Below are 13,619 nucleotides of genomic sequence, written 5' to 3'. Positions count from 1 at the left end.
ATTGAAAATGAAGTGAGACTAAGGAAGACGAAAAGACAGAGAAAAATATGTTCTTCTCGTTTTACGGAGACGAATGGTTGTTTGGCGAAAATGGAGGGTATTTTAACGGTAAGAGTCTCTTCTGTTGGAAAAATATAACGGTAAGAGTCTCTTTTCTTTTCCTTTTTTTTTTTTTTTTGTTTTCGACATCTTTTTTTCTTCTTCAAAATGGTTGATATTATTTCATTTTTATATAATTTTGAAGGATTTAAAATTACTTACTAAACTAATTTTTGTATTATTTCGATAATTTCTTTTTACTGCACTAATATGATTTGCATATATTTATATGTTAATAGGAAACGAGGCTTAGATGATTCGGACATGTGCGGAGAAGAAGTCCTGATGTCCGGGTAAGAAGGTGTTAGCGGTTGGATTTGACGGGTACGAGAAGAGGTAGAGAGCGGCCTAAAAAGTATTGGGGGAGAGATGATTAGGCAAGACATGGCGTTGCTTCATATTTCCAAGGACATGACCCTTGATAGGAAGGTGTGGAGGTCGAGCATTATGGTTGTAGGTTAGGGGTAGTCGATCGTTTTTCCTCGATGTGCCGGGTAGTCTGATAGTGTTTTATCTAGGACTGCTTGCGGTTTTTGTTGTGTTTCACACTTTTTTTTTGTCTTTTCATTTATTTGCTGTCTTTTATGAAGCTGATATTGCTTTTCTAGTTTCTGTTGTTGTTACGGATCTACTGTCTCTAAACCAAGGGTTTGTCAGAAACAACTCTCTATCTCTCCGGGACAGGGGTAAAGTTTACGTACACTCTACCCTCCCCAGACCCCACTAGTGAAATTCTATTGGGTTGTTGTTGTTGTTTCAAGGACTTAAAATTACTAATTTTTGTATTATTTCAATATTTCTTATTACTTCACTAATATGATTAGCATATATTTATATGTTAATAGTCTCTAAATAAATACACGTAATATAAAACGGTTTAAGAAGTATTATTTGTGATGCTAGCGATGGGGACAATCCTCATGCCAGCTTCTAAACGTTGAGGCATAATACATGGGTATTCTAGAATTATACCAAACTGTGATAGTGTGACTTTGGTGTAATTTTTAAGTATATGATTTTCTTTCAAAATGATTAAGAAACATATGTTTAATTTCATAAAAAATTGAAATGTATGGTTTTTGTACCCTGAATCAGTTAATCTTTTTGGAACAAGAGAGTAACACAAAAGTTAAATTTCTTTAGATTAATTTATATACACTAAATGTAAGACATTTTGACAACATAAATGTGTTTTAATCCATTCTAGCAGATAATTTGTTACACTATCTCGTTTTCATCTTATTGTGCCAAGGTTCTATCAGCAGAGACGGATCCAGGATTTGAAAGTCGGGATGCATTTTTGGATTCAACTACAATCTACTTTGTATATAAAGTGCTCAATACTAATATATCATTATTTTCTAAAGTATATATGGAGTTTTTGCCGAACTTTATGGGTGTCTGCGTCCCCTCTCGATGAAGCATAGGTCCGCGTCTGTCTATCGGAAATAACCTATCTACTACCCTCCCCAGACCCCACTTATAAAATTTTACGGGAATGTTGTTGTTGTCGCAGATAATTTGTCTTTTTTTTTTCAAATAACATTTTTTTTTTTTGGTGAACGTTTGAGGGGGACTCAATTTTTAAAGCAAAGTTAAACTCTTTTTTTTTCCATAAATAATAATAATAATAGGTCAGAAAAATAATATATAATGCCTTTGTTTTTTCCTTTTCCTTTTCTTTCTCTTTTTCCTCTCCAAAGAGGAGAGATCCAGATTCCCAGCTTTCAAGTTTCAACCTCAAGATCTCGCTCTCTGCTCCACTGAGTTTTCATCTCAGGTACCTCCCCAGTCCCTACCCCCCCCACCCTACCCTCACCCCCACAATTTCCATTCAACCCAGCTCAAACTACTTAATTCTTGTTAACAAGAACTCAAATTTGAAGTTTTTCTTTTCATATGCTATAGCATGTTATATGTAGTATGAGACTCTTCAGTTGTATTTATACCTTTTTTCCTTTTTGGGTATTCAAGAAATTTATTTAAATTTGAAAGAACATGGCAAATGTACCACTGCACTTCACTACTACTTTTGTGGCAGTGAGTGGGAACTTAGTAGTATGAATATAAATATTTAGGTCAAGGGCAGTCTGCTTCATTTTAATACTATTCGGTTTCAATAAGTCCTTTCCTGCTCAGACCAATAAATACAGCAGCTAATAGCAGACCAAAATAACTGGTTGTAGTAATCTTGAAAGGCCTAAATTAAACAAAATGTGTTCTTTTTATACATATGTTTGGAATGCACTTAACTAAGTTCCCATTTTTGCAAAGTAGGAGGATATACAATTGTAAATTTCAATTGAAAGAAGACGATCCTCGCCCATGTTAATGGAGGAATATGTTAAGTCTTTAGTTTATCAAACATGATTCGTATAAATGCTGAGTTAAGTTGCAATCCATTGTTCTCTAGTGTGAGAATTTCCTCCTTTCTTTTGTTTTCCTTTTCGGTGAAAATCAATTTTTCTTTGAATCAAATAGATATTGATTGATTACAGTGTTGTTTCCTTGTACATTTAATTTAAATGACCGTTGAATCTTTTGAAACCAAAAAAGAAGAAGATTTCTAGCTATACTTTATTTCGTTGTTTAAACAAAGAATCGAGCTTTTTATGGCGTCTACCTCCGAAATCCTCAGAGAAGCTTAGCATAGGGGTATGGCAATCTTCAGTACAAGTAGAGCTATTTTGTGTCAGTATAATGCATATTCTACTTAATTCTTTTTAGAGGACATCTTACATCAGAAATTCTTCTTTGCTTATTTAGCTCTTAATATTGCCTAGTCTTGTATTTACTTTGCTGTCGATATTTTAATATCAATATATAGTGTTCAAGCCGGGAAAGAAGGGGAGCCTTGGCGTAACTGGTAAAGTTGCTGCCATGTGACCAGGAGGTCACGGGTTCGAGCCGTGGAAACAACCTCTTGCAGAAATGCAGGGTAAGACTGCGTACGATAGACCCTTGTGGTCCGGCCCCTCCCCGGACCCCGCGTATAGCGGGAGCTTAGTGCACCGGGTTGCTCTTTATATAGCGTTCAAAACTTTTGTGATTATACTCTTATTGACCTGCAACTAATGTGGAACATGTTTCAGTAATTGCAGCTCCATAAAAAATGGCAAGAAGGCCAAATACCTTTCGTCGTCTTGGAGATGCTGGGAGCATTCCGTTTGTTGGCTCCTTTCACCCGAAATCACGTCCATCTCCTTTATTGTCTATAGGACTTGTAGTTGTGGTAAATGCCAATTTCGTTTCTTCACCACCTGCCATCTGTTTATGTTTCCCAATTATTATTAGTGCTACATGATCTGTGCGGAACTTACAAACTTTTCATTTTGGGTATCCAATCAATTCATCCCCCAATTATAGTAGCTTAAGCAGATAGGGCGAGAGGCCACCGAAAATGATGGCTTCACTTGCCTATTTTAATGTAACGCAAGATCATGAAGAAATACAAAATCATTTTATTGTTATTTTGATGATTCAAATACCGTAAATTTGTCAATCCCCCTTCCTTAATCTCAGTGCTCATCAGTATATGGGAGGGTGCATTATATCTAAACCAATAGATATCTAATTCTGCATAAAAATATCGTCCCTTTACCCTTACTGATATATCTATCATTCCATTTCTGGGCATGTTTTTGCATAGTCTCCTTTGCTTTTATGGTGCTATTCTTTTTGAAAGTTTGAGAAAATGTTGCCAAATCAGATTGTCCTGTTTTTTATCCTATTATTATTGGATCTTAAATTATCCCAATGCAATAGTATCTGTTAATCTAATTACTTTGTGACTTTTCAGGGTGCATTGTTGATTATTGGTTATTTATATCACGGTTCAGGTTAGTGTTTTCTCTTATATGTTAGGATCATGTCTTGGCTGCACAACTATTCCTTCTGCTATTTATTCTTCTATTCACATAATTTTGGCGGGATTTCCTACTATCATCATTTTCTTAGACTGCGTACACATTACCCTCCCCAGACCCCACTTGTGGAAATATACTGGGTTTTTTGTTGTTGTTGTTGTTGTTGTTGTTGTTGTTGATTGCTGGCTCAGTATCTTGTTTTTGTGCCTTCTAAAAAACTTCTTTCATTGTCTGTCTAGGTGGAGCTGCTGATGCTTTCAGTAGACTTGAAGGTAACTAGCTACACTACCTGAATCAGATCTTGCATTACTACTCAAAATGATTACTCGAGCATTTTCTTTCTATCAAGGGAGGTCAAGTGAAAGGCTATAGCTACAGTATTATCAAGACCTTGTTACTTCTGTCTTCTGTCTATTAGGCATACCTTTTTCTGTGAGATATTAGTATCCCATATATTATTTTTATCTTGAATAATTTTTTTTTTTTTTTTTTTTTTTTTTTTTTTTGCAAAGAGATCTGGGTTATGGTGTTTGTAAAAGCTCTATATTACTCATTTATATACACTGCTCGGAATAGCATTATTGTTAGCTTTTCTATTCCTCATATTTCCTATGAACTGTTTTTGCGTACTAGCAAAGGAATAATTGCAGCTCTTGGTTTACCTTGCAGTAATCTTGTTATTTAACTTCTTTTTTATAAATAAAACTTTTGTAGGTGGTGTTTCATGCACATCAGAACTTCAAAGAGCATTACCTGCATTGAAGAAAGCATATGGCGACAGCATGCAGAAAGTATTACATGTAGGCCCTGACGCTTGTTCTATGGTGTCTACACTGTTAAAAGAGGAGGGTACTGAAGCATGGGGTGTTGAACCATATGAGCTAGATGAAACTGATGGAAATTGCAGAAGTCTTGTTTACAGAGGAATTGTGCGAGTAGCTGATATCAAGTTTCCTCTTCCCTACCGGTCAAACTCATTCTCTCTTGTCATTGTGTCGGATGCAGTGGATTACTTGTCTCCAAAATATCTCAACAAGACTCTTCCAGAATTGGCAAGGGTGGCTGCTGACGGTTTAGTTGTTTTATCTGGTAAAGTTAAAGAATAGTCTTGGCCTTTCTATTTCCTTGAATAGCTCAGCTAATATACATTTCACATATAGAATCTGATTGGGCCATTGAAATGCGAGGGAAGGCAGTCTTCATAATAATTGCTGTTAGGATGTATTTCTTTTTAGAGTGATAGTTGAGCGTAATATAAGCTATTTTACATTTTGATAAAATATTGGGTTGCATTTTTAGGTTATCCAGGTCAGCAAAGGGCTAAAGTAGCAGAACTCTCAAAATTCGGCCGCCCTGTAAGTCACTGATCTTCGCTTGTGCTTAATTGTCAAAAGATCATATGTTTATCTATTTGCTTAAGATTGTTAAACAACAGCCATCTTTATTTAAGGCATAGCTATCCTTCTTATTCCATATGCTTTATTAAACCAAATTCCTATAATTGTTTTTGATGTTGTGAATCTTGATGTTGATTGTTGGATGTCCAAACAAAGTAACATATTGAATGTTGATAAGAAAAAGAAGATACGTGTAAAGTGTAACGATACTTATAATGGCATTCGGCCCTTTGGGGAAGTTGTGTAGGCCTGACCAAAAGCGAATAACTATTAGTACATGTTAAGGGTACCTTTTGGTTGGTTTAGCCCAACAACTGATATAAGAGCCGATGGTTCGTCGGGACAAGCATGGAGATGGCATGGAACGTGTCCGTGTATTGCCTTTACCCGTATGTGGGCTGGTTTACTTCTTTACCCATAATTTGGAGACAAATACAAAAGAAGCATGTGGGCTTGGTCTCCATAAATAATGGGATGATAGGTGGCACACAGTTAATCTCCAGATAACGTGATGGCCATGTAGAACTTAGTTCAAGAGAGAGAGTGTTGGTATGCGAACAAAGTCCCGCATCAGAAGTTGATGAAATAAAGAAGCTACATATAAAGTACAGGGATACTCTTAAGGGTTTGGAAAGAGTACGAGCCTGGCCATCTCTTTTGTAAAACCAAAGTTTGTGGATTCAACAAAATAAAGATCGATAGTATAATCTAATTGCGCCTAAGCATTGACAATTAGTCACCTAATTACATTTAGGATACTTGATTTACTGAAGCACCTGTACTTCTGATCTATTAGGAAAAATAAAAGTAATATAAAAAGAATAAAGATTCTATCCCCTTGTTGCGATCTAGTTATTGCTAGCCATTTGTTGCTTTATCTTGGCCTGCTGTTCGAAGGTGTTCTCTGTTACGGAAGGTTGAAACTTGCCTATCTTCCTCTGTTTAGGCCAAATTGCGGAGCTCATCCTGGTGGATTAGATTTTTTGTTCAATCCAGCTTAGAAGAGAATGAAGTTGCAATCAAGAAGTTTGAACAAGCAAGCAAGAATTCTTATAAACCGGCCTGCCAAATTTTCCACCTCAAACCACTCCACTGAGATCACTTTACCAAATAATTGTTTGTCACCGCATTCTGTTGCTCCAATTGTGAACTATCATTAGTGTTGAATTGGCGATTTTTGTTGTAGGAAGTTGGTTATGTAAGATAGCCACCATGAATATACTACAATAGGGGCTTTCAATCAATTGGTATTATAGCTTCTTGTGGCTGCAGCACACAGCTTATCATATTCAGACCAGACTTGATTATTGTGATTTGTGTAACATGAAACACAAAGTAATTTATTATTCATTTATCATATTGTAAGTTTCCCTCAGAACTGCTTATTCCATTTATAAACTAGTCTTACATTATCTTCATACATACTCCGGTTCTTAGAGGTTTCTTATTGACATTCAAAATACCAAGGGACACGGTATATCTGGGGAATTGCAATGGAAATTTCTTGAGGAACATTTTTTTTTTTTTCATTCTGATATACGTAGATGTGGTCAAGAAGAGAGGACTAGACAGTTGTTAATTTCAACCTTCAACCATCTGACGAGGTTTTAAGTAATTTGAATGATTTGCTTCTATATCTTATAGTTTGATTGTAAGTTCTCTAAATTTTATGGAATTTGTTCCTGCACACTGATTAAAAACAAAACTAGAAAAAGAAGAGCAAAGATGAGAATAAGAACTCCTATCTATCTATATAATACTATATTAAAAGTACGAAGACCTTAGTAGAATGTCATTCATTTCTTACTTCATAGTAAGTTCATGTGCTTTCTTCCTTATTACCATAAGTTTCTAACTAATCATTTACTTTTTGCAATAGAAAAAGTTGAAGAGGAACTTAAAATCAATATTATATTAAAAGATTTTGTTAACGGAGGAAGTGAGAAGGAATAACAATTATTTGACTATGAAGGAGCTTAGAACGATATGGTATAAGGTAGAACCATAAAAGGAATAACAACTCTAATCCAATTATAAATCAGTAAAAACACGAAATCTCTATGTAAAATGTTGATCACCTTTTTTACTACTTAAAAATAAAGTTTACCTTAAATATAACACTCATATTATATTTTTTAAAATAAAATTTACTAAAATTTAGAGTATTAACTTTTTTCTTAGTTAAACTATTTAAACATTCCTAATTTTTAGGAAGTCAAAATTAAGTAAAACTTGACAAATATTGGTTCTTTCCACAACTAAATGATGTAACATAATTATAACTCCTTCCTTGAGATAGGAATATTTAATATCTTTTTTCGACAAAAGAATTCTGAAACTCTTCTACTTTTTTTTTTTCTTAAAGCATAAAACTTGTGCATACATATTCCACATGCAAAATATGATGGGAACTTTAAAAATCAGTGAATTCAATAATTTTTCATAAATTATTAAATCAGAGAAGTAATTATGTTTGAATAATTTGTTTGTCTTGTTAAATTTTCATGTTTTAGGAATGCTTTCTTTGCCCACAGACATTTCGCAAAGTTATATAGATGATAAGTTCTTTTATCATTTTATCTTAGTAACTAAACCTCGCTATATGAATAATACTGAAATAGTTGAGGGGATATAAATTGAAAAGGCATAAGATTTAATTTTCATTTTGTGTTACTCGATAAACTTTGAAAAATCCAAATAAAAGTATAATTAACCATGTTTCTGCTTTTTGTTTCCCCGAAAAAAAAAATGTTTCTGCTTTCTAGAATGAATTTGAGAATTTCTTTTTAAAGATATTTCCATAAAAATCATAAATATCTAAGATTGTGTTCTTGTTCAAACTAAAAGGGAAGTGTGATAACTTGTGAAATTGAACAAAAAGAAAGAAAAAAGTTTAAGGTGGAATATGTTGAATTATGTTTGAAGACTTCTATTTGACAGAACTTTCTCCTTTATTGAGTTAGAAATTCAAAATAATACTCATATAACTTCTTTTTTTAAAATTACTCATAGAGATAGGGTACACGCGTACACTAAATCTAGTACTATATTAAAAGTACGAAGACCCTTAGCGAAATATCGTTCGCCTTTTTTATCCTTCAAAAATAAAGTTCATACTAGATAAAATAGTCATTTAATTATTCTTTTAATATTTAAGATGTTAAAATTAACTAAAATTTGAGTTATTAAAATTTTCCTTATTAGAAGTTGGTAATATACCAGATTTGTAAAAGGAAAAAATTAACACGTTAGTTTTCCTTATTACAGTACTTCACATTAGTTTTCCTGTTAGGAAACTTTGGAGCACTTTCAGCTTCTTTTAGGTTTAGGAGTTTTTTGTTTGTTATTAAATTTTAACCAATTAATTATTTATAAAATAAAACTTTCAACTCAAATTATCATTTTTGGTTTAGAATTCATAATTAATATAACAATGTCGCTGGATTTAAAATAAAAAGTAGAAGAATTAGATTCTATAGGTTTAGGATTCAACAATTAATCTATAACTTTAAAACTAAAATAATTTAGAATTAGGAGTTAGAATACTTTTATAAAAGAGCGAGCATTTATTATTCTTATCATAAAATTTTAATGATGTCAGTATTTGTGGAGGTAAACTTACTCGTGATTTGAGATAAATTTTCTAACCCTTAATTTTTTCTTGAAGTTATATAATAACATACATATGTTTGTTCTTGATAGACATTTGTGAATTAAAAACTTGTCAATTGTGATTTTTATTTATCATCTCATATACTATTATCAGGTTAAATGGTGACGTATTTATAAATTTTACAGAGATTGTTAGAGCAATTGCATTCTATAACAAAAAATTGATTAGACATTCTAACTCTCAATTAAAGATCTTATTAATTGTCACGACCCGGATTTCCCACCCTCGGAAGTCGTGATGGCGCCTACTAATGTGAGCTAGGCAAGCCGACTGTTTGAACAAATTACCTTTTTACCAATTTATATTCTTTAATAATTATAAAGCAATAACGTGTAGACAACGGAAATTATAATAAGCGAAAGAAATGCAGTAAACTATCTGAAATATATATCTAATACAACTGTTTGATATCCTCGACCACCCAAAACTGGTGTCACATTTTCACAGACGATCTAAGAATACTACATACAAAGTCTGAAAGATAAAAGATACACTGTTTCTGAATTAAGTAAATGAAACAAGAGTAAAGGGATAGAGGGAGACGCCAGGGCCTGCGGACGCCTGCAGGACTACCTTGGATCTCCACGTGGACTGAAGGCAACCACCCAATCTACAGTCCAAAAGCTGCTGCTCCGGGATCTGCACACAATGTAGAGTGTAGTATCAGCACAACCGACCCCATGTGCTGGTAAGTGCCTAGCCTAACCTCGGCGAAGTAGTGACGAGGCTAGGACCAGACAACCAAATAAACTTGTGCAATTCAACTATATATAATGGAAAAGAAGAACATTAATATACAGTCAAGTATGAGAGGGATAATATGCTGCGGGGGAACTATCAATTTAGAATAGAAAGACAATAGGTGATTGAAAAACAACATATCTCAGATATCAACAAAGAATCAGAAATCAATAAGTGCACGGCACCACCCTTCGTGCTTTTACTCACGTCCTCACCAAAGCAATCAAGTAATGAAAATGTGAATGGTATCACCCTTCGTGCTTTTACTCTCGTCCTCACCATATAATTAATATAATCGGCACAGAATGGTACATCGTGCGGCACGGTATCACCCTTCGTGCTTTACACTCTTTCCTCACAAATCATACACGACATCACCCTTCGTGTTTTAACACTCTCTCACCAAAACAATACACGGCATCACCCCCTCGTGTTTTTAACACTCTTCCTCGCCCAAACAACAATCACAAACAATAGGACAAGGGAATAAATGAAATTACAATAAGAATCCCGAAAAGGGAACAATAGTTCAATAATCAAGTCTCGACAAGGGAACAACATCATAAAAAGCATCAACATCCCGACTAGGGAGATAACATTAAAAGCAACAAATTCCAGGCAAGGGAGATAATATAATGATTCTCTTCTCTTTTCCACTTTTACTTCTCAACTCACTTCACAACTTGAGTCAATGCTCTAAAAGGTTCAATTACCACTTATACCTTCCCATTTCATTATACAACTTGAGTCAACGCTCCTCAATATTCAAATGTCACAACTACTTCCACAAATATTGCCCAACAATGGAAATCATCACCAAAGCATGAATTATACAACAAAGTCATAATAACCACAATATAAGACTCACGGGCATGCTTGACACCAATGTATAGATACTCGTCACCATGCCTATACATCGTACTCGACAAATACCACATAGCAAATAGGACTCGACTCCTAATCCCTCAAGCTAAGGTTAGACCAAATACTTACCTCGATGTCACGAACACAATTCAAGTCTCTACTATCACTTTACCTCTTGATTCCACCACCAATTCGCTTGTATCTAGCCACAAGTTACTTAATTACATCAATAAATGCTAAATGGATCAATTCTAATGCATGAAAATGAGTTTTCTAAAGTTTTACCCAAAAGGTCAAAAAATCGTCCCGGGCCCACATGGTCAAAACCCGAGGTTCGAACCAAAACCCGATTACCCATTCCTCCACGAACCCAAATATATAATTTGTTTTGAAATCGGACCTCAAATCGAGGTCCAAATCCCCAATTTTTAAAAAACCTAGGTTCTACCCAAAACACCCAATTTCCTTCATGAAAATCATTGATTTTTGAGTTGAAATCATGTGAAAAGATGTTAATGATCGAAGAAAATGAGTTAAAATTGATTTACAATCGATTTGGAAGAAGAGTTGCCTTTGAAAAATCGCCCAAGAGTGTTTTAGTTTTGAAAGAGTATGAAAAATGGAAGATTTTCGGCTAAGTTATAAAATTGCAGGTTGCAGATGTCGCAATTGCGACTAGGGTTCGCAATTACGACCAGGGTTTGCAATTGCGAACCCAATCTTCTGTTAAGCTCGCATTTCAAGGCGACCATCGCATTTGCGAAGTCGCGTTTGCGAACCACATGTCGCATTTGCGACGACTGACCAGAAAGGGGAACATCACATTTGCGATAAATTCCTCGCAATTGCGAGGAAGACTGGCCTGGGCTATTTTCGCATTTGCGACATAGACTTCGTATTTGCGAACTCGCATTTGCGAGCCAGGCTTCGCAAAGCCTGTAGGCCTGCAATGCAACAACTGAAATCTGCAACTTTCCAAGTCCAAAATCCACCCTGTGGCCTATCCAAACCACACCCGAGCCATCGGGGCTCCCAACCAAACATGCACACCAACCTAAAAACATCATACGGACTCGTCATGCATTCAATCACTAAAATAACATCAACTTCTATGAATTTAGCATCAAAATCATGAAATTTCTTAAGAACATCAAATTTCCCAATTTTCTCAAATAAGGTTCGATTTATATCATTTCAAGTTCGTTTCTTACCAAATTTCACAGGTTTGACTCAAATCAATATAAGACCTGTATCAGGCTCCGGAACCAACATACGAGCCCGATACCAATGGTTTCAAACATAAATTCTTTTCTTTACTTCATAATTAATAAACAATTTTTTTCAAAAATTCATTTCTCGGGCTTGGGACCTCGGAATTCGATTCTGGGCATACGCCCAAGTCCCATATTTTCCTACGGACCCTCCGGGACCGTCAAGTCACGGGTCCGGGTCCGTTTACCCAAAATGTTGACCGAAGTCAACTTAAACTCATTTTAAAGGCAAAATTCATCATTTTTCACAGATTTTCACGTAATGACTTTCCGGCTACGCTTCTGGACTACGCACACAAATCGAGGTGATGCCGAAAGAGGTTTTTAAGGCCCCGGAACGTAGAATTTACTTTTAAAACAAGTGATGACCTTTTGGGTCATCACATTAATAATTGTATTAATTAATAAATAGGGATAGGCAATTGACGTCCTTGCATCTAGCCAAATTTTTGACTATTTCATCCGTTTAGATAAACAATTTTCATTATCTCATGAAAAATAATTATTCTCGTTTGGACTATTTCCCATTCGTCATCATAAAAATTTCACGAAATATTAATTTTAAGGTGTGGTGCAAGATTTTTCTGTCTCACTTAAGGTAAAATTTTGCTAATTAATACAATTACCTTGCACACGAAAACAATTTACAATATTATGTTTTGAAAGTTATATCCCATTTATTGAAAATTAGATAGCTGCAGATAAACTACCCATATAAAAAATTTGCATATACCGTGGCGTTAGGAAATAAAATTTTCTAATATGCTCAATCCTTATTTTTAGTTCAATTTTTTCTTTTGAATCTGTATTTGATAGTAATATGTAAATCTGTAAATAAATTTTTGTTTGGTATTATAAGAAAATTTGTAAATAAACTGCACTTAAATATTGGGCAAACTTTGAAGAACAATGGGGTATGTTGTCAAACTCATGTGAGCTAATTGCAACATGTTGTAACGTTGATGAATAAATTAATAAATTTTCCTAAATGTTCAATCCTTATTATAAGGTGAAAAAAATTAGTACTTATTATGAATTCAAGTCTATATTCAAAATTTATTTTTTATTAAGTATTCTATGCACTTTTATTGATAAACGCAAAATTCACGTGCAACGCATGTATACTAAAACTAGTATGTATAAATTTGTTTTGGCATATTATGAGCTGATAATTTAAAAAGAAAAAGAAAAAGAAAAGAAATCAAAATAAATAAAAGCATTCACAATCAATCCCCAGTAAAGATGTTTACCTTTCCGCTGTCTTTCTTTTATCATCTTAGTGTTGTATTTTTTTTGGTTTTCATTCAGTGTCCGATATCCGTATTGGGGTCCGATTATATTCGGATTCACAAAGTAGGGCCCCATTCGGGGGAAACGCTCCTTACCAAAAAATATTTCATACCCAAACAGACTTGAACTCGAGACCTCTAGTTAAGAGAAAAACAGTTTCATTCGCTTCACCACATCCTTTTGGTCTTCGTGTTGTCAGCTCTTGTAGGCTGTAGCACAATGTACGACGCTGATGGTGCTTGCAACTTTAATCCTGCACTTGTGCCATGTACAATATGCTTGTATGGCCATTAATGGACGCCATGCAAAATCTGCCAAATTTTGGCGCCATGTCAATGATTTGTCTATTTTTTTCATATATGGACACTTTTTGCAAAACAAAATCTGACATGCTACATAGAGAACCTTCAATATATCA

The 13,619-nt window shown here is 34.5% G+C and overlaps 1 protein-coding gene across 1 annotated transcript; it reads left to right on the top strand.

The window, feature by feature from the left end:
* Positions 1 to 1,713: 1,713 nt before the first annotated feature.
* LOC107787210 (putative pectin methylesterase CGR3) lies at positions 1,714 to 6,737 on the top strand. Its single transcript, XM_016608746.2, has 7 exons — positions 1,714 to 1,879; positions 3,192 to 3,331; positions 3,899 to 3,938; positions 4,205 to 4,237; positions 4,680 to 5,054; positions 5,265 to 5,320; positions 6,309 to 6,737. The coding sequence occupies exons 2-7, from the start codon at positions 3,212 to 3,214 to the stop codon at positions 6,456 to 6,458; spliced, it is 774 nt and encodes a 257-aa protein (XP_016464232.1). The 5' UTR covers positions 1,714 to 1,879; positions 3,192 to 3,211; the 3' UTR covers positions 6,459 to 6,737.
* Positions 6,738 to 13,619: the final 6,882 nt, after the last annotated feature.

This window comes from Nicotiana tabacum, chromosome 5 (assembly GCF_000715075.1).
Source record: "Nicotiana tabacum cultivar K326 chromosome 5, ASM71507v2, whole genome shotgun sequence".
NCBI classification, from domain to species: Eukaryota; Viridiplantae; Streptophyta; class Magnoliopsida; order Solanales; family Solanaceae; genus Nicotiana; species Nicotiana tabacum.
This window is presented reverse-complemented; position numbering and strand designations above follow the sequence as displayed.